We start from the raw sequence: 24,482 nt of genomic DNA on the forward strand, positions 1-24,482 counted from the left end.
GATTGATTATTTTTTATTGACGAAGCCCAGGGCTCGATGTAGGCACATACGCCAACGCCAGGTCTATATATATACTTTACAAAATACTGTAAAAAAACAGCAACTTGTAAAACATTTTAAAACAAATAAACAAATAGTACCTTTTCAGTACAAACTTCAGTAAGCAATAAATAAACAAAAAATCACGTTTTTTTATCAATTTTTTTTTTTATCTTAATAAAGGGCTTACAGACCCCGAACTATATTCTCTATCTAAAATATGATGAACATTTTAAGACTGTCGCGCTAAAGAAAACCGTACAACAGGAATATGTAAATTTTTCTTATCTTAAAAAAGGACAACTAAGCCCTCAAATGTATTAGCTACTAACTAAGTAAAGTGTATAATGAGATGAATGAATAAATAAGTGAAAGGTTGATCGATTGAAATCAATCCAAAGAGAGAGGAACAAGAAAATTGAAAAACACAAAACAGAAAACCATGAAGAAACACTAAAAAGCAAGCTAATAAAGTAATAAACTAAATTTTTTTTTTTAATCTTAAAAAGGGACACATAATGCCCTATGTTGTATTGACTACTTAGTGTAGGAGGAAATGAAGAACAAATTGAGACAAACGAAAGTAAACCAAGAATGGTGTAACGGAGCGAAGAAACAGAGAATATAACAGAAAGATGAAGAGAGAAGCAAAATATCCGATACAGACGATTAGAATCACGTGAGTTTTAACAACAGGTTTATAAAAAAGTAAATTTGCTAAATTGTAAGTCGCTCTAGTGGCGCAGAGGTTAGCGCATCGGTTAGTATTACCTTCTTAATTTGTATTTAGAGTTTGTTATTAATGTTTATTAGTGCTTATAGCTGTAATATCACATCTGTGCTGATGTCACGGTCGTGTGAGAAACGCGACGGTCGTGGGTTCAATCCCCTCCTAGAGCATATTTTTTTATATATTTTACTAAATAATTCAATGGGTAAACAACTACTTTTAATTTTTTTTTTTTTCAGAATTATGACATGATGAGCAGTATGTAATTTTTGCATGCCTTATGTTAAAATATATGGATTGATCGACGAACGCACCACAGATAATTTTTTGTTATAATCAAAAATGTTGACGAACAAATTTAGCTGAAAGCTTAATAAATAAATTAGGTGCACCAAGTCTCACCTAAATTTAGTGATGGAAGTTCGCGATCAACAAAAGTGTCGACCTCCGTGGGTTAAGTAATCAAGAACACGAAGCCAAAGAAAGCAAAAGACGTCAGGGCAGGGTGTGACAATATTCGATAATTTCAATGTGCGGGCAATAACAACGTGTCCCGCTAATGTATGCACAACCCTGCCAATTTCTATTTCTACCGGCGCGCGCGATTAACATTCATCAGCTGGTTTTCTACCCTTATGGTAGAGTTGAACAAAATCAACTTCCCACTCAACACTGAGCGTCTAAGTAATGTCGAGTTAGTTATTAGTCTACTTATTCAAGTGACCGTGCTGAACGGACTCAGACGAGTAAACGTTCTCACTAAACTACAAAAACTAGAGGGGGGAGTTTTTTCCCAAAATAATTGAGTGTCCCAAATGCATCACTAATAGTGACAAGATAAATTGAAACTGAAATAAAACAAGAACCCATGAATAACTTAGAAACCTGACAACGGAAATAGAAATTCAAATGATAAAATCTCCGTTTATTGATAATATTAAGACGAAGTTGTCCAGCATCCCCGAGGATGTACTCCAACAAAGATGTTAAATTTCTGTTAAATTTAGCCGAAGAGGCTGGCTTAGATGTTATCGCTAGAAGAAATATGCGGGGATACGGTTCTATCTGGCCCAAGTCAGGATTGAAATCGCGAAATGGATGTTTCGGTGGGGATCTACATGCGAGCCGGCCCGGGCGTGCGAGCAGATCGTTTTGTGTGAATGGTGGCAGATTGGGAAGTGGGACTATAGGAAGAGTTCCAATTCCGCCGGGAATTCACGAATACGCGAGATGAGAATATTATCGAAATTCGGAGCAGGGTTGGGCGTCCATGACAATGCGATTGTGTGCCTATAAGGGCTTGACTGGGTAAGTTTTGGAGAAAATCTTGGTAGATATGGCCCAATCAATGCTGGGCCATACAGAGGGTTTCCGGTTGACCGAAGTCAGCTTGTTCTGTGAGAAGGTATTGGGAAACATTAAAGGAACCAAAAAGAAGAGAACATATTACTCATTTGATAACAACAAATATTTATAACTATTGTAAATAATTGAAATTTAAATGCAATTTTTGATGGTTTTTTTAGTACTTTATGTAAGGAAGAAATTTTCCGCGAAGGGTGATCTTAACCCAGGTTCCGTCGTTGTCAACCTCTTTCTCAATCTTGGACGTGAAGCAAATGGCAGACATGATGCCGTCACCAAATTTCTCAGCAATAATAGATTTGAAAGCATATCCGTAGACGAGAACAATTTCATACAGACGGTATATCGTGGGATCCTTTAAAACCAAAAAGTTAGCTATTTTTATTTCTTATACAATGTCAACCAAGCAGGACGGTTAATTATATATTATACCTTAGGAGGCATCTCAACATTGCGAGAACGGTCAGGCTGAAAGTTGACCTCGGGCGAAACCGAGAGCAGAACCGCGGAGTCAATCTCAAGAACTTTAGACAATGCCGTGATGTCCTCTTCAGCAAACGGCATGTTGCCGTAGAACGCAGCCGCGAGCCATGTCTCTGAGCGTCCGACCTTGGCAGCGAGATCGGCAAAGCTGGTGCAAGTGTTAGATGATTCCTTATTCCTCAAATTTTAATTTTTTTCTTTTCTTTTTTTTTGCTCTTCACAAATATTACGCGGTTCAAGTAAGATGAAGTGCAAAATTTATTTTACCTTAACCCCTTTTCAATTTTGGCCTTGAAAAGAGCCTGGTGAGCAGCTGGTAAGGTGGAGATGAACGCGAGCTTGAAACCGAGATTATTTGACGTCAGCAAGAACACAATAGAAGTCAATTCAAGTTGCAACACATACATCTGCCATTGTACAAAGCTTTGAGCTACCGAAAATGAAAATTCGAGCACAATAATGATTTATTTGGTTTTTGTGACCGGGAAATTATATAACATTGAACTGGGGCAACTATACCAAAATATTAATTCTGATTACGACTCATTATCGGCCGCCGGCCCTGATAAAGAGATTTAAGCTCTAATTTTGCCCACCCAAATGATAACTAAAAAAACACAGGTAATGTTATTTATTGACTTTCAATATTAACAAAATCTCTTCAACGTCATTTTGATCATTACTATTAAAAATTAAAACCGTCTCAAATAATACATACGTAATTAAGTCGTCGAGAAATTAAAAAATGCAAACTCTATCGCATGAACACCAAATTCAAAAAAGAATGAAAAAAAAAAAACACCACCACCACCACCACCATTTATAATACAAAAATTCTCACACTTGGCTTGCCGCCACGGGTGAGTTTTAATTAGAGAAAACACATGAAGGCCGTCATCGCGAGAAGCATGACGCCGGCCGGGCACGTTGCCATCACTGTAGATAGTAATATGTGCAATGACGAAAAAACCGAACTGGTATTCAAAATTGTAGATCTTAATATGGAACTGGCCATAATACTGTTGCCTTCATCGAAGGAGGTCGTGACGAACGACAAATTATTGACGCACGCCACTGCTTTTGCCATGAAAACGCTCGCGCTGTCAGCAAACGTGCCTTCGTAACTCGGCGTTACCTTGAACAGGACCTCGGCTGAGGTGGCAATGGCCACGAGTGCACTATATATGTTTTCAATAAAAAATTCATTCTTCACCATGATCACATTGTCGTCGTCATAAATGTCGCGGTCAGCTGGGGAAGCCGGCAATGACATTATCCATCTAGTCCGGATGTTGCTACCGGAGTGAGGTGCTTGCGTGGAAGCATGCAACTCTTTGTGGATTCTTAAACATAAGTTAGCATGTCTCATAAGGAAAAATAGATCGTGGGGACTCAAAGTACGAACCGTGGTTCAGACGCGTTGTTGCTCATCAGGGTTGGCCGAGGTCGGCTGTCAAGTACGGTGAAGGCCTTGCCTGCATATGGAGCCATAGCGGCACCGTCGGGTAATGTACTGTCCCGGGCGCCTTTACCTATGACATCAATTTCAACCACGGTTGTGGATTGCAGATTGGTTGTCTGTTCAGGTACGGAATAGGCAACCGCGTCTGAGCTGACCCCGTCGCCAAAGCTAGTCCTGCTTGGCCTTGCCATAAAAAAAATTTCCGAGCTCTTGAGCAACAAGGTCGAATTCCATGCCAAGTTCCTGTCTTCGTCAATTAAAAGCGGTTGTCCCCCGAGAGGGTCCAGTGATGGTGATAATGAATTCCCTGCCGAGGTGCGGTCAAAAATCATAGCAGTACATAGAAGCACACAAGCAGTAGCAGGAAACCTCATACTTTTTTCTGTGAAACTAAGTATGCATATAATAATTGACTAATGTTGCTCAAACTCGAGAGCCAGAAGCGAAACTATTTTTTAATTTCTTACTTTTTATTTTTTTTGTTGGGTGGAGGGGTAGTGGTTGGACAATTGAATACGCGAATTGCTCACGAACGCGTTGGATACACCAAGAATATAATTAAACTATATATAAACGATGGAAGAGGGTTGATTAGTACTATCGCGATGTTCTTGTTCGCACACAGGCAGCAACTTCTACGCGTCGTTGAAGGGCTTGCAATATAGACCAGGCACAATTAATTACACACAGGGCCGTCAGAATCGGCCTTCAATAAATTTTTGGAAACGGTGTAGTATTCTAATCCGATTCTCTAGGTGACGTGTAACTAGTCATATTTATCTTATACAATTCTATTGTGCACCACGCGGGCGATTTTTATCGTCCGTGTACGAAATGCCCATGCAGGTTTAGCTTTTGATGCGCCTTTTTGCTGTTGAATCGCCGGGACGCTATACTTGTTAAAGACTAGCTCCGGGGAAACGCAAGACAGAAATGAGGTGCGTATGATTGGCTGGTGTGATAGCTGTCGGCAACGCCGCGTTACTAGATATAGAGGAATAGGGTTTAAGAAGTGTAAAATATTATACATATTATATTCATTGACTATTGTACAAGCACTAAGGAGAAAAGGACAGTACGCCTAAAATTCGTATGAAGACAGAGAGCCATAAATTTTTATGGGGGAAGATGCCTATTAACAAATCATGGCATGAATCATTTTATATACAGTATTTTATACATTTTTTGTGAATTGACGAAAATGAAAATTAAGTCGGTGTCGTGGCCGTATATATATGTTAATATAAATTAAATTAATTTATAATCCTTTAGCTATTTATTACGCTCCTCAACAGTACGCTATCAAATACATGCTAAAAAAATATGGTTTGCTGTTGATCATAAACACTTGCACTTCTTCTGTTGCGTAAACTGCTATAAAATACATGTTAAACGATAATCCTCAAATAAAAGTTTATAACGCTCTCCAAGCAATGTTGCTTGTTCTGTGTACTTGGGGAAAGAAAAAAACAAATCGCTGACACGCAGTATAGTCTCCGGGGGGGAAATTCGGGTATTGCCAACAAACATTCGAATCTTTATCAGACTAGTTGATCGATGTCGAATCGACCAATACCTAAAGCTTATTGTTAATAATTGTAATCCAATTTCAGCTTCCTAGACGTACTAATATTATGTCATTAGATCCTTCTAGTAGGTCTGTCAATAGCACGAACTTGAGACGATACTGCGTGCTCAGCAATACAATGTTTCGTCAATAAAAACGCAATATTGGGTATATCATAACAGAATCAGATATCGCATAAAAATGATATAGATGCAGAAACACAGCATAAGACGGTTAGAAGTATTATGCCGTCAAATATGATATACAGAACTTGTGTAAAAAATTACATATGACAAAAATGCCAAGTAAAAAAATCCATGGCCAGCTTATTATCATTGCCAATCGAAGTTGCGCATCCAGCGTTAAAGGTTCGTCACCGATGCCATATGCCACACGATGCCTTGACAACCACGAATGGAAGTATAATTCTGATTCAGCTCTTTGTCGAAATCGGAAAATCCGGTAGGGCTCGTTGTCAAGACAAACGCAGAGTCCGCCAGCTTTGATAAACTCTTGCTGAGCTACTCCTCTGTAATAGTTCAACATCAGCCTGACAAAAAGATGCCGGATATACCCCGTGTCTGGTCTAGGCACCAGTTCAAGTTTAGCTGTGGTCTCGTCGCCATCCGGCAGAAACTGCATAAGATAATTCAAACGTACTGAATACTCCTCAGGAAGGTTCATATGAGCCAATCGTTCCATTGCCATAAACTCCAGTTGTTTCTGCGTCCTAAGCATCTTCTCGTCGGTCATACCCATAGATTTGCACTTTGCATACAATTCCGCCTCGTTTAAAGTTTCATCTTTAGCAGAAGTCCCATTAGATGACGAGATCAGACCCTGAATATAAGCTTCACAGTGGTTGCCAAACAACTCTGCCTTGCGCAACTCCTCGCTCTCAACAGTCACGTCTGGAGTACAGTAGCCCTGCATGCGGAGAGATCCAATGGACTGACCACCGAAGAGATGATTGACCTGCCAGTTGTTAGGCAAACGCATCGTGTCCCACTGTATATCAAACCATTGATGCACAAATTCTGGCGACTGCAGCGACACTTCTGGGGTCATGATCGGCACTTTGGCTTTGCGCAACAATTTCTTGACCTCGTCTATTACAAAGCCAGAGATTAGTACAATCCGATTCATACCATATACATAGTATCATACCAATGCCTCCGCTAAACGTCGCCGCTGTCTCGACACCGTGCTCCTCAAATCCATTTTTCTCACAACCACTGGCAACTTCAGGTCCAGTTAAATCTGGATCAGGTATTTGTGGTCGCAATGCATGTTTTATTGTTTGATTCTTTATGGAAGACGACACCTCTGGAACAGTAGAAATTGATGTGTTCAATTGTTGGCCAAAGCGTTTGAGATCTTCTGATAATGTTAACAAATATTCAAAACAATTGTAAAAATTTTTTTTTTTACATACCGCAACTAGCAACAGCAACTTGGTCACGCTTTGCATTACTTCCAACAGCTAATCGCAGAACCTTTTTATCTTTCGCCGGCTCAAGCTCATCCTCCGCAAATCCTACAAGATTATTAGCATTTATATTAGCAAAAATTATTGTGCACGCACTCTTTAGAGACGACACAGCAGTGCGGCTATTTCTGGTCAAGTTGTGTTTGATTGTAAACAAAGGCCGCCTGAAAAGTCTTGTAATTTCTTCTGATAATTCAATCGGGTTTGCAAGCGCATGTTCATTAGACCCAGTCTCCAATTTCCCAACCTCAGTAAAAGTCTGAATGGTCGACGATAAGACTTCAATTTCAGATTTATCAGCCACTTTCGCACTGCGCGATGAGCCTAGGCCATTTGGAAGATATAGATCATTAGCCACAGATATTTGAGATGCTAATGCAATAGATCCAAGCTTTAAATCCCTTTTCTTATGTGAGGCTAAAGTAGAGCAATCTTCACGATTAAAAAACAAAGCAGCGGCAAAAGCATTCTCAGACCCGAGTGCATCAGATTCAGAAGCAGTAAATGTCTCGTTGTACAACGACCCCTCGATCTTTTGCCTTTTTGTACTATAACTTAGTTCCCCGATTAACTTCCGCTTAAGGCGCTTCGATGAGCGTAAGTTGTAATGTTTCTGGACGTCTGCAAAACCATCGCAGGCCTCAGTAGGCTTCACTCTCACTTTTCTAGGCGTCATTTGAATCTGTTCAAAAATAAAATAAAATCAGAAATAAAATAAGCATGAAAAAAAAATGCTTCACGTTTTTTTAAAGGTTATTTTGTCTGGATACTATAGAATGGTTGATGTCGGGCAATAACAGTCGACAAGAATGCGCGTAAATAAACAATGCCGCGAAAGCATGTACGTCATGTCATGTCATTTCAGGGGTTTTTGTACAATGCCAAATTGCTTACACATTATTTCGAATGATTACTATACCTATGTATAATATATGTTCTTGAGCTGTTCAACATAACTTAAAATAACGGCATGGTGAATGGTGATTTTCCAAGATAAACTGCAATTACTTTTGCCTTGAATACTGACAGATCTCAATCATCTGAATCTTGTACTTAACCTTCATGGAACTGTTATTTATTCAATAACCTGAAAGTCATGCTGTAATTATTCTGATGATATTAACGTCCGATATCAACATATTCACCTCACAATATAATAAAGAGCTATTTAGGCAAACTCATCTGACATAATTTAATGACTACGAACTATCAGTGACATGATTTGATCACCAGAGAACAAAGTACATGATAGAAATGCCATTCATTATCAGCTCTGGACTGCGATATAATCACCCCATTAATTTTAAAAAAATCCAACCTTAGATATTCAACTCGTTACAATAAATCGCGTACATTCTACATGACATGGCTCCATTAAGTTACAGCGACTCACCCTATTCAAACCCAGTGTCAAAAAATACTATAGCCATAAAAACCAAATTTGGCTGCTTCGAATTCGTTGTATCTGGAAAACACGAATTCCATTTTCAATAATTGAATTTAGAACCACTTCCGCTATGTCTGCATTTAAACCGAAAAAAGAGTTTATAGATGTAATAATGTATTATTGTATTTTCAAATAACTATTCGTTAATCATATGTCTTGATTTAATTTTATTATTGTAATACGAATCAAGACGACCAATGCAATGCGGTGTGATTGTGGGTTGATTAGAATGTATCGGATCTAATCACGAAGTCACAAATGTGGATCACAGATTGTGTTACAACGTGCGCACAAACAAATAGTTATGTAATTTTGGATTTTGCTTGATCGAGGCCAAAACGTCTTGCGGTCTTCCCTTCCGTGGTGGATTTGGCTGCGCGATAAACCCAGCTTTACGTAGATTCTAAAAAAAAAAAAGTCCCACTGATCCGGCTAGGCGGACGGTGTTAGCCAGAAGCCAATTTTTTTTATTTTAATCACTTGTATTGCTGGGTGCATTTGATAAATTTTTTTTGATTGTCGGGAGTTGTTTTAATTTTTTTTTCATTCCACCATCACTGTGTAATCGGTTTATCATCAGCATAAGTAGCAACGGGTGGCTTAAGTCTTATGCAAAACCCAGTAGCTGGTTTGGATCACGCAGCAGGGCCGATGGTGACGACAATAGCAGCTGGGCTGAATTCTTTGGTACCATTGATGCCCGCCTCTGCTGCAATCGATTCACGAATGGGATTGCAGCCAATGCGACCGTCGATGCCGCCACACCATCAGTTTCAGCAACAACAACAACAACAACAGGCGATGGTGATGCCGATACATCCACAGACCCAATATGGTACTGGTCAGATGATGGATTTCCATCAGCATGGCGGCGCCGTCGCGACAGGCTCGGCCATGCTTCCTCGATTGCAAGGCGGGACGGGGCTACCACTGGCACCAACAGGAACGGTGCCAGGATTAGATGTGTATGATTTGCCGTGGTCGACAACTACAGCGACCGCACCGGCAACAACATCGACGGCACAGTCTGTGTTGCCTACGTTGTCGTTTGCTCAAACGGCGATGAGCTTGCCGTCGCCGGCGGGGCCTGATATTTTTGGGTACAACATGCTTGCAGGAAATGGGCCACCGATAGCGCCGGGGTCGATTCAGACTTTTCACCAGCAGCAACAACATCAGCAACAACATCAGCAACAACATCAGCAACAACATCAGCAACAACATCAGCAACAACATCAGCAACAACATCAGCAACAACAGCAACAACAACATCAGCAACATCAGCAACATCAGCAACAATTTCCTCAAGTCTCACTGCCAACACCCAAGTTCGAACAACCAAGTTCGGGCTCATTTGTGGCACCTATGAAGATGAGGATGGGATATGGTTCTATGCACGAATATTTTGATGATCACCTGCCTTCGTCAGATTTGCATCACTACGCTAATAGTAGTACCAGTAATAGTAGCAACGGCGGCGGCCGTAATAACAGCATCAGTAATACCAACAGCAACGGGAACGGGAATCATTTGCATCGGCCGCAGATATCGACTGTTTCGTCGTCGTCATCGGTGTCGTCCATTACGTCACTATCATCAGCAACCGCGTCGTCAGTGCCAATAATGTTGGAACCAAGCAAGATGCAAGCGGAAATATACTCATCTATGAAGAGTGTTAGGCCGAACGAGCAGCCGATATTGCAGCATCCTATACAGACATCAACTCATACTGGTACATTAAAGCCCGAACCGGTACATGGTAGGTCAAAACGACAAAGCCCGACCAATTTCGATGATGGGATCGGCAAGAAGGTTGGGTCGACACAAGTAGATCATTTGATGTTAATTATTCAATCAAAAGCGAAGAAGAAACAAGAAGATTATAAACAACAGAATAATAGTAGTCAAACATATCAACAGCATGGCCAGCAGCAGCAGCAACAACAACAACAGCAACAACAACAACAACAACAACAATATCAATATCAACAACATCAGATAAATCCACAACAGCAACATCAACAAAGTATTAGCAACAATTCATCATATTTTTCATACCTGCCTGGTGGGTCTACCGGGTCGACTGGGAACAGCCAAACAAAGCATGCCAAGTATCCATGCAGCGAGCCTGATTGTGGGAAGGTATTCAATCAAAAGACGCATTTGGATATTCATTGTCGAAGTCATACCGGTTCACGACCGTACGTGTGTGATTACCCTGGATGCGAAAAACGGTTTTCTCAGCGGGGAAATCTGCGAACGCACAAGAGAAGCCACACAGGAGAGAAACCGTTCATGTGTGAGTTTTGCAACAAGCGGTTTGCCCAGCGGGGCAACGTGCGAGCGCATTTGTTGATTCATGAGGACCAGCGACCGTTTGAATGCAAATTGGAGGCATGCGGAAAATCATTTACGCAGTTGGGCAATTTAAAATCGCACCAGAACAAATTTCACGCTGAAGCGTTGGGCATCCTGGCGGCCAAGTTTCAGGTGGAATTAACTGGCGAGCCTAACAGCAGTGTGGGCGAAATCAAGGACGAGGACCGGGAGTTGTTTGGATATTTTTCGGAGCTGTACCGACACTCGAACAAGGGCATCAAGGGCCGAGGCAAAGGTGTGAAGGCGGCGGCGGCGGTGACCTCAGTAGAGTCTTTGACAAATGGGCTGATACCTGTAATTACTACGAAGCCATTGGATGGGGTGGATATGGGTGCTGGGAATAGCTGATTGAAATTTTATATTTGGAGTTATGGAGCGTTATTGTTGTATGGTTTTTTTTTAGTTGAGATATATAATATTATGTTAAATCACGTACAGTGAATGTGCTTTGTTAAATTAGTTGCTGTTGATACTATACCTGGTTTAGGTTATGTCATGGTTATTTCCTTCCTTTTTTTTCTTTGCTATCTTTGTTGTCTATCAGCGAGGCTAATCTTTTCTTAAAGGCAAGTTGATATTCATGTTGTTGTGAAGTTATAAGTGTTTATTTAATTGTTTATCTGTTTATATTTATTATTTATTATAAACAAAATGCTATCTTTGTTGTCTATCCAACGAGGCTAATCTTTTCTTTGGAAGCGCATAATCCTAACAGTTAGTCAGATATTTTATAAGCGAACGTGACCAGGGGTAAAAGTAAAAAAATGTCATTCGGATGCGGCGGTCAAAAGACAAAATAAATGTTATATCGCATTGTACGTATGTAGTATAACTCACATGCGCTAAAAAGACTTCGTCATGGCAGAGGGACCAGATATGATTTCTTTGACGCCGGGGAATCAAGAACAGGAATGGATCAGTGCAAATTGGCCAGCCGCGACGGAGCCGCCATCGAACAGTAACCCAGTTAAGCATCAGGTGTGGCTTGTGTTTGGAGCCACTGGAGTGATTGGCCGGCAGATCTGCCGGATGGCACTAAGCCAAGGCGACATGGTGATGGCGTGTTCGCGTAATGTGAAGTCAGTTGTGCGGGTGCCGGAACGGTGGCAGGAGCGATTGCAGATTCAAAGTTGCGACGTGCGGTCACGGCAGATGGTAAAGGAGAGCGTGGACCGAACGTTACAACGATGGAACCGAATCGATGTTGTGGTCGCGTGCGCGTCTGCGGGCGTGGTCGGCGCGTGCGAAGAACAGGACGAGCATGAGGTGCGGGCCCAATTTGAGACCAACGTCATGGGCCTGTTCCACGTTGTACAGACAACCGTGCCGTTCTTGCGACTGCGGGGCAATGGCCGGTACGTGGTGCTGAGCTCATTGACGGGCATGGTGGGTACGCCGGGGCTGGGACCGTTCAGCGGGACCAAATGGGCCGTGGAAGGTTTAGTGGAATCACTGGCGTACGAAGTAGCGGGCCAAGGCTGTCGGGCCACGCTGGTCTACCCTGGCACGTTCGACAGCGACGAGGCCAGCCGCAGCCCGCCGTGGCGACATTTTGTGATCAAGCCCATGACTGCGGATTACAGCGGCACGCCGGCAGAGTATGGCCGGCGGTTGATATTATGGCTCAACCCGACGCGGCCAACCAACGTGAACCGGATCGGCGCGATCTTATGGGAATTGGCGCATTGCCGCAATCCGCCGCTTCGGTTGGCGCTGGGATCAGATGCGGTAGCCACCATGCGCGATAAGCTACGGCACGCGGTTGAGGAAGTTGAGGATTGGAAATTTTTGTACGGCACGATGGACGAGGATTAGGATTATGAATGCAGGAAGGATGATGATGATGATGATGATATGTAGCATGCCTGGCCGGTGCCATATGTGTGTTCCATTGGACGGGCAGCCGGCATGACGAAGCAATTGATTTGGTCTTGCTTCTTGCCGGGCATACAGCATAGCGTATTGGCGTTGCAGCCTATTGAGCGCCGCTTGCGTAAGCCATTAGTCACCAACTAAATGGCGGGTGGTCCGTGCCTGCGAGCAATTCTGACCCGGTTGTCTGATGGAACGGACCCGGCAAACCGGTGCTGGGCGGTTGCCAAATTCAAATTCACTCTCACCCCCGTCTTTTCGTCTTTTGCACGTCGTACTACAATTTCATTAACATTACTTTCCCATCCTTGCTTGCTTGCTTCGTGCTGCATCCAATCTGCTACGCACCATCCCCGCTCCTTTCCTTTTGCCCTCGACTTTAACCGGCATTTGGCCTCATCCCGGTCGGCAAGGCCTGCTCGCTCACTTCCGCCGCAGACCGTTTCATCATCATCATCATCATCACCACGATTGCCATCATAGCATCCACTCTATCCATCCCGTCATTGGCTTTTTTTCTTCTTTTAAACGACTTGCCGTTTCACAGCCATGTCATACCAACGGGGCTTGATCGGTCCCACCCAGCACATTAACGAGCTGCTGGAGGCACTCAAGCAGGAGTGCGAGACCATTGCCAGCGAGGCCAACCTCTATCGCATGCACAAGGAGGATTTTGATCATAAATGTGGGTAGTTGTCTTTTCTTTTTTTTTTTTTTTTTTCAAAAATCGGCTCAGAGTGGTGCCATTCATCATCATGCCGGAGCAGGGATTTTTTTTTCCTTGTTTTTCTATTAATTGTGGATACCCATCGTACAAGCACTCATTTCGTCATCAATTATCTCACGATCGTCCAAAATAATATTTTTATTTTAATTTTTGGTGCATCTCCGTTTTATTTGTTTTACGTCAATTTATTGTTTTGTTTCATGACCTTCCCATCTTTGTGGTCCAACAACAACAACAGCAACAACAAGTGCGTGCGCCGCCGCATCCGTTCAGCGTCTCGGCACAAACGAAAAAAACTGGGCTGGGGCGTCGTGTTTTTTTTTTTCTTTCTTTTTTTATTTTTTTTGTTTTTTTTTCCGGGCTTTAAACCCTTCGTTCGATTGCTGTTGCTTAACTCAATCATGCATACCCCCTGGATGGGCTTGCGAGCCGCACTTATGTCATCTGTGCATCATTGCTAACGTGACCTTTAACAGACAACCAGCAGGCAGCTGAAATGCAGCAAATCCGTCAGAACGTGTATGAACTTGAAATCAATCACAGAAAAGTCAAAGAACAGTATGTCACTTGATTCATGGTTTTTCTCTTTTTTTTTTTTTCTAATTCATTGTTACCAGTTACGAGGAAGAAATTGCTCGATTAAAACGTGAACTTGACGCTCGCGGCGGCGGCCACGTTGCTGCTGCAATTCCGCCCGGTCCTGCCGGCGGCCAGGTTTCGGCCCAACCAACTCAGCAGCCGTCCGCGACAGGCGTCGTGGGTCCTCCACCTTCGCTGGGTCACTCGTCGTCTAGTGTCTTCCAGGGCATCATGTCTGGCCAGACCGGCCCGGCGTTGGCTCCACCTCAGCCAGACGGTGCAGTTCAACAGCAGCAACATCATCATCAACAACAACAACCAGGGCCACCTGGTCTTAATGCCGCTGCTCAACCTCAACCGGGCTCTCAACCTGGGTACGGACCGGCCGGTTATCTCAACGGCTACCATGGGGCCCAGCAGCCACAACCCCAGCAACCTCCACAATCACAAGCGCTACCACAACAGCATCAACAACAACTACCGCCACATCAGCAACAGCAACCTCCACCACCATCACAACAACAACTGCTACAACAACAACTGCCACAACCGCAAGTACCAACACAGCAAGCGCCTCCACAGGCACAGCCGCAGACACAACATCCTCAACAAGCACAACCAGCTGCGCCAACGGCTGTTACCACTGCTGCAGTGTCCACGCCGCAGATTCAGAACCGTGCGGTCGAAGCTAGGACGTCACCTCACGTTTCTCGTGCCAGCCCTGGTCCACCTCAGGGTAACAACTTGGCCGAGCTTGACTTTGACAGGGTCCCGCAGGAGTACAAGAAGCAAGCCAATGATTGGTTTGTCATCTATAATGACCGGGCGCCTCGCATTCTTGATGTTGATCTTGTACACACGCTTGATCATAACTCTGTGGTTTGCTGTGTCAGGTTTAGCGCTGACGGCAAGTACGTGGCCACTGGTTGCAACCGGTCGGCTCAAATTTATGACGTACAAACTGGCCAGCGGATATGCCATTTGCAGGATGAATCGGTTGAAAAAGAAGGTGACCTGTATATTCGCAGTGTTTGCTTCAGTCCTGATGGTCGATATCTGGCTACTGGTGCCGAGGACAAGCAGATCCGTGTTTGGGATATTAAGACAAAGACTATCCGCCATTTGTTTAGTGGCCACGAGCAAGATATTTACTCGCTTGATTTTGCTCGCAATGGCCGGCATATTGCGTCCGGATCGGGCGACCGTACGGTGCGGATCTGGGATATGGAGACTGGTCAGTGCGTGCTGACATTGAGCATCGAGGATGGCGTGACCACGGTTGCGTTTTCACCGGACGGCCGTTTCGTGGCTGCTGGTTCATTAGACAAGTCTGTTCGTGTGTGGGATGCCACATCGGGATTCCTTGTTGAGCGATTGGAAGCACCGGACGGACATAAGGATTCGGTATATTCGGTCGCATTTGCTCCCAACGGCAAGGACCTTGTTTCCGGCTCATTAGATAAAACCATCAAGTTATGGGAATTACAATCTGCCAGAGGCTTGTCTGGTTCTCATAAGGGTGGCGTGTGTGTGAAGACGTTTACCGGTCACAAGGATTTCGTCTTGTCCGTTGCCCTGACTCCGGATGGCCAATGGGTACTTTCCGGCTCCAAGGACCGTGGCGTACAATTTTGGGATCCACGTACTGCTCAGGCTCAATTAATGCTGCAAGGTCATAAAAATTCAGTAATTTCCGTGGCGCCGAGTCCGATTGGCAAATTGTTCGCTACCGGATCTGGTGATTGCCGCGCCCGCATTTGGCAGTACTCGGTTAATGGCAGTCAATAAAGGAAAAAAAAAAAAAAAAAAAAAAAATAATAAATTTTTTTTTTCTGGACAATCAATAGGTTTTTGAACGACCTTTCAAAAAGGAAAAAAAAGAAAAATTGAAAAGAAAAAAAAAGTTTCTTTTTGTCCTCTCTTTGTTTTTTTTTTTTTTTTTTTTTTTTGTAGAAATTTGTTGTAACATTATTTGATCTTTTTTTTTTTTTGTTTGTATTTTGCCCTGCTTGTGCTTGCTACATTGTACGGGCCCAACCGTTGGATATTCTTTTTATGTTTTATTATTTATTATGTTAGGATTATCAATTAAATGAATTAGTTTTTATTTTTATCTATATTTTACAAATGACGCAAAGAAAAAAAATGCTTTTTCACAAATAATTACAAATATAATATAAATCCACATTACTTTTTTAAAAACCCGCGCAAGGCAGAATCCAATTTGGTCTGCATCTCATTCCATTCATCAATTGGGTCCGACAATGCCGTGATGGCACCACCAGCTCCTATTCTCCATTCACGAGGCACGTCAGTTTCGGATCCGCCAACTGAAAACGCTGACCTGATTACTACTGACCAATCACCATGACCAAGCACGTCCCAATATCCGCACACGCCAGAGTATACGCCCCTGCGACGATGATCTTCCAATTGTTGCAATAATTCAACCGACCGCCGCTTGGGAGCACCGGTCATGGAACCTGGTGGCAACGCGCCTCGTAAAACGTCCACCCCGGTCACGACCGCGGAATTGCCCGATCCTGATGAACTCGCTTGCTTCATGTGCCGGCCAGAAATAACACTGACCAAGTGATACACGGCGTGGTATTCTTCCACCGCCATTAATTGCGGCACGGTCACGACGTCACAAAACCGGGCCACGTCATGACGGATTAAATCAACAATCATTAAATTTTCTGCCTGTTCTTTTTCTGTTTGCAAAATTTCTTGCGCGCGTGCCATCGTCATGGTATCCGTTTTCTTGACCGTACCTTTAATAGGTCGCAATTCACATTCGGATCGCAAGTCGGACCAAGAAATGAATCGTTCCGGTGAAGCTCCGACCAATGTAGACTCATGCGTGCGAATAAAAGCGGCGTGTGGTGCTGGGTTTAGTTCACGCAATTGTTTAAACAAAGACCAATCCGTTATGAATTCTGTGGATGTGTTGGTATTAGATGTTGATGATGATTGCGGGCCAGAGATTTGTTCCTTAATCACGGTTTGCGCGGTCAGGCAAAGTTCGTAGGATGAACCGGCAGCCAAGTGTGCCTGACATTGTTCAATCTTGCGCACGTATGCGGATTTTTCGGGCTTGATCACGCGATCAATTTTTTTGGCCTTCCACAGTCCGCTAGCAGGTGTCGGATCGGCGGTAGTCGTAGTGCTGCTACTCTTGGCAGCAAGTTTGAGTACCAGCTGGGCCACGGTTTTGGCCCACGCCGCATCTGGCAACGAATCTTGATTGTCACCACCGCGACCGAACGTGTGAATAAACACTCGCTTAAGTTCGTGATCGATTGCGACCGTGTTGCGATGGAAAGTCATGGCAATATCCGGCGTTTCAGCTGGTGATTCGGAAGAAACGTCTAGTTGCAAACCATCCATAACGCCGGATTCGTAAGAAACAAACCCAATAAAGCCGCCATAAAACGACGGAAGGTCAGTCGAGCTTTTAATTGCGGATTTGAAATCAGCCATCGTCATGTGCACGTCCTGGCCGCCCGGTCCTGCCGCGTGTTGCCGAACGTGAGTGAAAGGGACATGCATGCGGTAACGAAGCAGGTCCCAGACGTCTGCAATCGATCCCACATGCCAGATCGTGGGTTTGAGCGTGTCAGCTGAATGCTCGCGCACAAACTTGTCGGGATGATAATAAATTACGCGTGACGGCAGGCCATCCGTGCAGCCAATATACGACCACCTGCCTGGCATGGCGGCCGAATCCAACAGGTTAAAAACGCCAAAGTGAGCAAACAGTTTTTCGCATAGTTGCACGACAAAATCGGTCGTGTTCACGTGGGCCGGCAAGTCGATCGAATGTTGGAACAGTTCCCTGGGGCTTGATGCTGTTGAAAAATCAGTCGCCAACAACCTGTTTGCCGTGGCAAAATCGAATTGCGGCGGAAATGTGGGAGACGTTTTATGAATTTGCAAAAATGTAGCAAAGTCGGGGTACAAAATGGCTTCATCAAGATGGTGGTCGGACAAGACGCTGCGCCGGTTGCTAATATAGCCTGCCGTGTGGGCAAACAAATTATCAATCAACTCGGGACCAAACCCGGAACAGATGGACTCTGGGTGATATTGAACTGCCCAATGGGGGAGAGTGCGATGCTTGATGGCCATGAGCACCTTGTTGCCCTCCTCGTTCACATCTGCAGACCACGCCAGCGGTACAATATCATCCGATGCAGTCGCTGAATCGTAATCAGCGTAAAGCGAATGATACCTGACCACTTCGACGGTTGCATCTTGCGGGATACCTTGATACAATGACCGGTATCCAGCGTCAGTGATGTCGAGCACGGACTTGATCCCGTGTCGTGGTTTCGGCAGGCGCACAATGGGCACGCCGTACTTCATGAGCAACCATTGAAACCCAAGACAGACGCCAAACACTGCCGGTGGCTTGAGCATGTTGTCATTGGCATTGCTTGCATGGTTGATCTTGCGGCGGCGGTGCATCTCGGTCCACAGCCGCTCAATGCCGGCCGTGTCTGCCTGCAGCAACGGTGATCCCGGACCAGGCCCAATCACGATCACGTCGTAAGTAAAGAGCAGGCCATCAAACACGGCCGTGCTTGCCGTGGCGAGGCAATCAGCCTGGATCACGTCGACTTGCACGGCCGTGAGTGCATCCGTGCCCTCGGGCCGCATCAGCAACGCGGCCAGGTTAAGAGCAAACGAGTCATGAGAGTCAACGAGCAACACACGGGGCATTTCGAAAGCGCATGGGCACACCCCAAAGACGAGGTAAACAAAGACGTAAACAAAGCACCGGATGCTATGCAATTCAATTAGCCGACAAAAGGCATGGCAACGCGTGAGTAAATAAATTTTTTGGCGCGTAATCAGTTTACGTAACACGGTTGCTCCTAGCCCTTAGCACCGGGCAAGGCACCGCCACAAGCAAGCAAGCAAGGCGCGTGGCGCAGGGACCTGTGGGTTTCGCGCCAGCCCTAGCCCACGCAAACAGGGTTTTGGCGCGAAAACCATAAGTTAGTGGCATCGCCCGCATTCTTCTTCGCCCGCTTCGACACTGCAAATCTAAATTCCTAACCAAAACATCCGCCCAACGCTAAGTCGCTCGTCCAAGCGGTAACAAAGTTCATTGTTAGCTTTTTGTTTTTTTTGTTTTTTTTTTTGGCCATGGCGTCCGTCCATCAGCAGCAGCAGCAACAGGCACTGCCAAAACAGGAACCGGGTGTCGCGCCAGTTCAGCAGCTGTCGCCAGGGAAACCGCAGCAGCAGCAGGTGCAGACTCCGCAGCACCAACCACAACAAGCACTACAACAAACATCACCACCACAACAACAACAACAACAACAGCAACAACAACCGCGACAACAACAGCAACAACAACATGCTTTGCCCCAGGCCTTGCCTCAAGCCTTGTCTCAGGTGCATGCTCAGCCTCAGGCACAACAAGTGCAGCCAGCGCAGCCGGCTCCGCAACAGCCTCAGGGTCTTTCTGCCACGTATACTGGGTACGTGTCTACGACACACGACGCGTTGATTTTGTTTCAGGCTTGCATGCAGGGCCTGCTTCACTATGTATCGCGTCGCCCTCATGATCGCGAGCGTGCAGAACTTATCCGGTCTGGCAACATTTTCATTTTTAACGAGTCGTCATCTGGCATTAAGCGCTGGACCGATGGCATTGCTTGGTCTCCATCTCGCATTTTGGGCAACTTTTTGGTATACCGGCAATTGGAAAAACCGTTTGGGCCTGGTGAAAAGAAGCGGGCCGCAAAACGGTCGCGTCGTCGCAAGCACACTGGCGAGCCCTATTCGCCTGCTAATGGTGATTTGCCCCATTCTCATCCTCATCATCAGCAGCAGCAGCAGCAGCAGCAGCAACAACAACAGCAGCAACAACAGCAACCACAATCGATTGCCCTGCCAAGCGCCTACGCGATTGATCCGCAACAGCAGCAGCAGCATCAGCCGGTTGCAAAACTGGCAGGCTTGCAGTCCTCTCAGTCGCCGTCGCAGCAGCAAGTAGCGGCCGTTAATTCCATGTTTGATACTGAGGCTGAACGCGCTCTGGTCGGGTCCCTTGTGGACTCGTACGGATTCAAGGATGGTGGCTTGATCAAAAAGACCATGTCGGTGCTCATTTCTGGGTGCCCGCATCATTTGGTATCATACTATAGGCCCGAAGACGTGATGCAGGGCAATTTCTCTACTCCATCGACAAACCCGCTGCTAAGGGACCTTCCGATTCTACCGGAACTCACGCAGCGGCAAAACTTTAGGATCCCTCCTGATGGTTCCAATGGATTGGAGCGTGCGGTTATCCCTAACGGCTTGAATCTCTACGGCATTCCTGGCGAGCCATTGACTGCTGATGAGCATGTGCGACAGCAACAACACCATCAGCAACAGCAACACCATCATCAGCAACAACAACAACACCATCATCATCATCAGCAATTGCAAGAGCAGCAGAAGGAACCGATTGAGGGGTCGGAGCACCAAGGCTCAACCGCGGCGGCAGCCGCCGCTGCCGCGGTCTCTGCAGATCATTACTACCGGCCTTCAGACGTGGGTGCGGGCGACGATCATGGCGGTGCGGTCGTGGACCCGTATTACCGCCATCCGCAATACGTGCATCCGTCATACCGGCCATACCCGGCGGCCGTACCTGTGTACGCGCAGCCATATTCTTACATGCCGGCGCCTGTACCCGCAACACCCCAGCAGGCAGGTCCAGTAGGTCCGCAAGACCAGGCCAAATACTACGTCAATGAGTACGGGCATCCAGTATATGGTCCACCGCAAGCTCAGTATGGGTGGCATCCGCAGTACGGAAGCGGTCCGCCTCCGTCGTCAGTCGCCCATCTTCAGCAGCAGCAACAGCAGCAGCAACAGCCACCACAGCAGCAGCAACAGTCTCCGCATGTGCTTGGCCGCCAACAGGTACCTCCTAGTGAGTACCCTCAGCCTGGGCATCAGCAACAGCAACCGCAACAATCTCAGCAACCGCATCAGCAATTACCGCCGCCGCAGGCCGGTACGCCAGGCCAGACGTTGCAACAACAACCAGGAGGTCCTCAACAATACCGTTGATGCAGCTATTAATGGCAAGGCTAAAACAAATATAAAAAAAAATTTACGTGTAATGTTAGAACAAACTGGAATTGTGTACTGATAGGAGAAAGCAAATTTGTTGTGGAAATTTTTTTTTTTTTTTTATAATCGTTTAGTATTGGTTTTTCTGTTTTATTTTACCGTTTTGCGGTGTGTATTTTTTTTTTTTGATTTTGGTTATATTGTGTACGTATAGTGTCGAAGAAATTTGAGTTGGGCCGATGGCTGCTCCGATTGAAGATGATTTAGTGTTTTTATTTTTATTTTGTGTTCGTCAAATATAGTTACAAACATATAGTTTAAAGCAACGTTCTTCGCATTTATAATATGCTTAAGCACGATTGACTTCCCACCATGAAGAGCGTATTTTGGATATAGTTCAAGACCTACTTGAATATACTTTAATGCAAAGTAGAACTTCATTCAGACGGAAGGAGTGGTTCTAACCAGCAGTTCATGTTAATCCGTCCACCTGAACAGTCAGTACAGTCGGTCCAACAACATCACCATGCATGCTTTATACTACTAACCCGCCACTGTCGGCGTCAGCGTCGGCCCGATGTCGGCCGGCCGGTCGTCGCCGTTGCATTCCAGCTGACCAGGCATGTTACGTAACCGGTCTTTGTGGCGGTGCATCTCAACAAAAGTGTATATTATTACAAACGCGGCATTTTTTGCTTTTGCAAAAGGATTTGCTGCACGTGATCTGCGGTCAATCAATTCGCTTTCGAGCTTCGCAATGCGCGCACGTGTCGGAGTGGGGTGACTTGTTTGGCAGCAAGAGGCATGGCAGGGGCAATCAATGTTGCCATTGGCCGGCTGCCGCGCATCATTGGCCGTCTTATGTAATGGAAGTATTTGGCAACGATTACCTCAGCCAGCATATATATAATAACCAAGGTGAATGCAATCTACCGAATACTTTGCAACATTCGCCTTGACATTAAAATGCAGATCTATTATCACGACAACAACTCAGACGAGGACCAACGAGAGGACCACAACGCCGGTCAGGAAGTCTCGCTGGACGAGGTCAAGTCATTAGGCGTGCTGGCTTATCAATTCGTAGGTGACGGTGCGTTGCAACAGGTGAACCAATTAGCCAAGGACAGGGAGTACAAAAATCAAGACGTGATTACGATTTCTCCCGTGTCATTGGGTGACCTATACGAAGACAAGGTTAAAAGTTTTTACAAGGAGCATCTGCATGAGGATGAAGAGATTAGATTCATTGTCGATGGCGAAGGATTTTTTGACGTGCGTGACCTGAATGACCGTTGGATCAGGCTTAAGCTTACGGCGGGCGACTTGATTATCCTGGTATGATGTTTGCTTTGATGATTTTGCGATAATCCATTGGCTTGTGCTGACAAGGTTTTTTTTTTTTTTTTTTTTTTTTTTTAGCCTGCTGGCATTTACCACCGATTTACGACCACGTCGTCAAACTACATCAAGGCCATGCGGTTGTTCAAGGAGGAAGTATGTAAAAATAATGCGGGTTTGTCGCAATTAGTAATTGCTAACGTGTCGTTTCTTTAGCCCAAATGGACGCCACTTAATCGCCCGGTTGATGACAACCAATATAGACTGGAATACATCCAGTCCGTCAAGGCTCATTGAGTTGTTTATTTTTATTTTTATTTTTTTTTGGTTTCCTTAGTGTGTTTTGGTGTTGGTTAAAACTACAAATTGGATAATTTTTATTGTGTCTTGTGTAATGAGTTTAGTAACTAAGTTGAATTTTCAGTAGTTAGTTAAATAAACTCCCAACCATCGCAACGCATAAAGTTTATTTTACATTTTTTTTTTTGCTCCCACTGTATATCCCATGTTATTGAGCGTACAGCATATCCCACATTCGGTCTTTATTATCGTTTGATAAACCATGGTGACAATCTCCGCGGCCATGAGGAGGGCACTGGCTGGCTTGAAGCCCGGTCAAGTTCCTCAAGACGTGGGTGCTGGGTTTAACTATGTTGTACCTCGTGGTGCCAGGCGAACGCATTTGGTCAACCGAGACAAGATTGGTATATAAAAACCCCCCGTACTTGATTTTATTTTTTTCTTATATTCTTTTTAACGTCGAGCGTAGTTAACTAATTAATTTTTTTTTTTTTAATTAGGCGAAATCGTTTCACGACTTGGGTATGAAAACACATACAACAGTAGCAACTTGGACATTATCGACTTCTCGCCTGGATTCGGCCTGTTCTCTCGTGAACTCAACAAACTGCTCAATCCACAGTCGCACGTGATGCTTGAGCATGTTGATTTGTATTATAATTTTATGAAGGTAAGGTTATTGCTTTAGTTTTTTTTTTATCTTTTGCCGTTTTGTTATGATGATTGATTTTTATATATATAGAGATATGTGGCCGATCTGGACAGCATCAAGGCCCTGCCCGTGGATGGTTACAAATGGATTGTTTACAATTCCATAATCAAGCACGGCGCAATCACGCCGCGCAAGTTGGGCAGGGAAAAAATTCATTCGGAATTACTTTTCGTTGGAAATTTCACGTCACAGCAAGGTTATCAGTTATTATGTCAGTTCCTAAATTGCACAGCTTATCAAAGCTGGTTACAAAAATACGGCCGCGTACGATTACTGGCTTGGCAGCACGAGGAGGAAGCGTTCAAGATGTGCACGCCAGAACATGACCCGTCTCGCACGCGCGTGGCCGTGGTAACTTCGTTGTTTCATGACGTGAGAATTATCGCAGGTCGGCATGGCACCGGACCGGCGCGTTCATATTTTGCACCTGAAGTCGAACTCAGCCAGGATGATTTTTTTATGCCCAAACCGTTGGCCTTGGTGGAATTTACGCCAAAGCAACCTCAAGCTGCATTTGAAAACTTGCATGGTCATTCACTCGAATACGTCTTGCGATCGATCTGGGTGACCCCTAAAGCTGTAATGTCCAAAGTAATTCAGTCTCTTGGACCTGGTGCGGTTACTGATTTGCAAGATCGAATCGGTCATTTATATGACAAGAGGCCATGTGATTTAACTAATGATGAAATTTTTCAGGTTATTCATGCATTCCAAGATTGGCCCTTTAAGCCAAACATATTGTTTGACCTGGGCAATGACGATTATGGAGCTAGCAAGGATAACTTGCATTCCCTTTTTGTCTGAAACTGCAAAAAAAAAAGAAAAAAACAAAAAGCCAAAAGATATTTCTGTACATAGTCAAAATTTATACATACATAATTGTATAGATGTATATACATATATTACATAC

General features: G+C 44.7%; 10 protein-coding genes and 1 pseudogene across 11 annotated transcripts; 7 read left to right on the forward strand and 4 right to left on the reverse strand.

The window, feature by feature from the left end:
* Positions 1-770: 770 nt before the first annotated feature.
* V1514DRAFT_t57 lies at positions 771-939 on the forward strand (annotated as a pseudogene). The gene has a single exon. The product of its transcript is annotated as a tRNA-OTHER (tRNA).
* A 1,208-nt stretch (positions 940-2,147) lies between these two features.
* On the reverse strand, positions 2,148-3,256 carry V1514DRAFT_83552 (cyanate lyase C-terminal domain-containing protein). Its single transcript, XM_066930148.1, has 3 exons — positions 2,885-3,256; positions 2,567-2,765; positions 2,148-2,489 (listed from the first exon to the last, which is right to left on the reverse strand). The coding sequence occupies exons 1-3, from the start codon at positions 3,022-3,024 to the stop codon at positions 2,292-2,294; spliced, it is 537 nt and encodes a 178-aa protein (XP_066783037.1). The 5' UTR covers positions 3,025-3,256; the 3' UTR covers positions 2,148-2,291.
* Positions 3,098-4,642, reverse strand: V1514DRAFT_331760 (uncharacterized protein). Its single transcript, XM_066927737.1, has 2 exons — positions 4,023-4,642; positions 3,098-3,960 (listed from the first exon to the last, which is right to left on the reverse strand). The coding sequence occupies exons 1-2, from the start codon at positions 4,451-4,453 to the stop codon at positions 3,489-3,491; spliced, it is 903 nt and encodes a 300-aa protein (XP_066783038.1). The 5' UTR covers positions 4,454-4,642; the 3' UTR covers positions 3,098-3,488.
* Positions 4,643-5,749: 1,107 nt separating this feature from the next.
* Positions 5,750-8,049, reverse strand: V1514DRAFT_83437 (uncharacterized protein). Its single transcript, XM_066930147.1, has 4 exons — positions 7,232-8,049; positions 7,082-7,183; positions 6,814-7,023; positions 5,750-6,755 (listed from the first exon to the last, which is right to left on the reverse strand). Exons 1-4 carry the CDS (start codon positions 7,809-7,811, stop codon positions 5,890-5,892), a joined length of 1,758 nt encoding a protein of 585 aa, XP_066783039.1. The 5' UTR covers positions 7,812-8,049; the 3' UTR covers positions 5,750-5,889.
* A 1,697-nt stretch (positions 8,050-9,746) lies between these two features.
* On the forward strand, positions 9,747-11,563 carry V1514DRAFT_331769 (uncharacterized protein). Its single transcript, XM_066927738.1, has one exon. The coding sequence runs from the start codon at positions 9,948-9,950 to the stop codon at positions 11,307-11,309; it is 1,362 nt and encodes a 453-aa protein (XP_066783040.1). The 5' UTR covers positions 9,747-9,947; the 3' UTR covers positions 11,310-11,563.
* Positions 11,491-12,875, forward strand: V1514DRAFT_83711 (uncharacterized protein). The gene is made up of 2 exons (XM_066930150.1): positions 11,491-11,527; positions 11,677-12,875. Exon 2 carries the CDS (start codon positions 11,820-11,822, stop codon positions 12,774-12,776), a length of 957 nt encoding a protein of 318 aa, XP_066783041.1. The 5' UTR covers positions 11,491-11,527; positions 11,677-11,819; the 3' UTR covers positions 12,777-12,875.
* A 1,000-nt stretch (positions 12,876-13,875) lies between these two features.
* Positions 13,876-16,127, forward strand: V1514DRAFT_83707 (chromatin-silencing transcriptional regulator TUP1). The gene is made up of 2 exons (XM_066930149.1): positions 13,876-14,118; positions 14,178-16,127. Exons 1-2 carry the CDS (start codon positions 14,057-14,059, stop codon positions 15,925-15,927), a joined length of 1,812 nt encoding a protein of 603 aa, XP_066783042.1. The 5' UTR covers positions 13,876-14,056; the 3' UTR covers positions 15,928-16,127.
* Positions 16,128-16,252: 125 nt separating this feature from the next.
* V1514DRAFT_331773 (ADC synthase) lies at positions 16,253-18,961 on the reverse strand. The gene has a single exon (XM_066927739.1). The coding sequence runs from the start codon at positions 18,862-18,864 to the stop codon at positions 16,327-16,329; it is 2,538 nt and encodes an 845-aa protein (XP_066783043.1). The 5' UTR covers positions 18,865-18,961; the 3' UTR covers positions 16,253-16,326.
* Positions 18,962-19,620: 659 nt separating this feature from the next.
* On the forward strand, positions 19,621-20,499 carry V1514DRAFT_268335 (Gti1/Pac2 family-domain-containing protein; the record flags this gene model as incomplete). The annotated part of the gene is made up of 2 exons (XM_066924814.1): positions 19,621-19,948; positions 20,111-20,499. Coding segments are annotated over 2 exons (717 nt in total), but the record flags the coding sequence as incomplete, so codon positions are not given.
* Positions 20,500-22,143: 1,644 nt separating this feature from the next.
* Positions 22,144-23,024, forward strand: V1514DRAFT_331779 (Acireductone dioxygenase ARD family). Its single transcript, XM_066927740.1, has 3 exons — positions 22,144-22,557; positions 22,642-22,716; positions 22,777-23,024. Exons 1-3 carry the CDS (start codon positions 22,186-22,188, stop codon positions 22,855-22,857), a joined length of 528 nt encoding a protein of 175 aa, XP_066783045.1. The 5' UTR covers positions 22,144-22,185; the 3' UTR covers positions 22,858-23,024.
* A 29-nt stretch (positions 23,025-23,053) lies between these two features.
* Positions 23,054-24,462, forward strand: V1514DRAFT_331781 (S-adenosyl-L-methionine-dependent methyltransferase). The gene is made up of 3 exons (XM_066927741.1): positions 23,054-23,264; positions 23,361-23,530; positions 23,603-24,462. Exons 1-3 carry the CDS (start codon positions 23,123-23,125, stop codon positions 24,374-24,376), a joined length of 1,086 nt encoding a protein of 361 aa, XP_066783046.1. The 5' UTR covers positions 23,054-23,122; the 3' UTR covers positions 24,377-24,462.
* Positions 24,463-24,482: the final 20 nt, after the last annotated feature.

This window comes from Lipomyces japonicus (assembly GCF_038497905.1).
Source record: "Lipomyces japonicus strain CBS 7319 unplaced genomic scaffold V1514scaffold_22, whole genome shotgun sequence".
NCBI lineage: Eukaryota > Fungi > Ascomycota > Lipomycetes > Lipomycetales > Lipomycetaceae > Lipomyces > Lipomyces japonicus.

Coding starts and splice junctions, on each gene's coding strand:
- V1514DRAFT_331760 (XM_066927737.1), bottom strand. CDS start 4,453: ATGAGGTTTCCTGCTACTGCTTGTGTGCTTCTATGTACTGCTATGATT. Junction 3,961..4,022: donor AACAACGCGTCTGAACCACG/GTTCGTACTTTG, acceptor CTTATGTTTAAG/AATCCACAAAGAGTTGCATG.
- V1514DRAFT_83707 (XM_066930149.1), top strand. CDS start 14,057: ATGCAGCAAATCCGTCAGAACGTGTATGAACTTGAAATCAATCACAGA. Junction 14,119..14,177: donor CACAGAAAAGTCAAAGAACA/GTATGTCACTTG, acceptor CATTGTTACCAG/TTACGAGGAAGAAATTGCTC.
- V1514DRAFT_83552 (XM_066930148.1), bottom strand. CDS start 3,024: ATGTATGTGTTGCAACTTGAATTGACTTCTATTGTGTTCTTGCTGACG. Junction 2,766..2,884: donor AAAATTGAAAAGGGGTTAAG/GTAAAATAAATT, acceptor CACTTGCACCAG/CTTTGCCGATCTCGCTGCCA. Junction 2,490..2,566: donor ATGTTGAGATGCCTCCTAAG/GTATAATATATA, acceptor TTGGTTTTAAAG/GATCCCACGATATACCGTCT.
- V1514DRAFT_83437 (XM_066930147.1), bottom strand. CDS start 7,811: ATGACGCCTAGAAAAGTGAGAGTGAAGCCTACTGAGGCCTGCGATGGT. Junction 7,184..7,231: donor TGCTGTGTCGTCTCTAAAGA/GTGCGTGCACAA, acceptor ATAATCTTGTAG/GATTTGCGGAGGATGAGCTT. Junction 7,024..7,081: donor AGTTGCTGTTGCTAGTTGCG/GTATGTAAAAAA, acceptor CATTATCAGAAG/ATCTCAAACGCTTTGGCCAA.
- V1514DRAFT_331779 (XM_066927740.1), top strand. CDS start 22,186: ATGCAGATCTATTATCACGACAACAACTCAGACGAGGACCAACGAGAG. Junction 22,558..22,641: donor CGGGCGACTTGATTATCCTG/GTATGATGTTTG, acceptor TTTTTTTTTTAG/CCTGCTGGCATTTACCACCG. Junction 22,717..22,776: donor TGCGGTTGTTCAAGGAGGAA/GTATGTAAAAAT, acceptor TCGTTTCTTTAG/CCCAAATGGACGCCACTTAA.
- V1514DRAFT_331773 (XM_066927739.1), bottom strand. CDS start 18,864: ATGCCCCGTGTGTTGCTCGTTGACTCTCATGACTCGTTTGCTCTTAAC.
- V1514DRAFT_331781 (XM_066927741.1), top strand. CDS start 23,123: ATGGTGACAATCTCCGCGGCCATGAGGAGGGCACTGGCTGGCTTGAAG. Junction 23,265..23,360: donor GGTCAACCGAGACAAGATTG/GTATATAAAAAC, acceptor TTTTTTAATTAG/GCGAAATCGTTTCACGACTT. Junction 23,531..23,602: donor TGTATTATAATTTTATGAAG/GTAAGGTTATTG, acceptor TTATATATATAG/AGATATGTGGCCGATCTGGA.
- V1514DRAFT_331769 (XM_066927738.1), top strand. CDS start 9,948: ATGAAGATGAGGATGGGATATGGTTCTATGCACGAATATTTTGATGAT.
- V1514DRAFT_83711 (XM_066930150.1), top strand. CDS start 11,820: ATGGCAGAGGGACCAGATATGATTTCTTTGACGCCGGGGAATCAAGAA.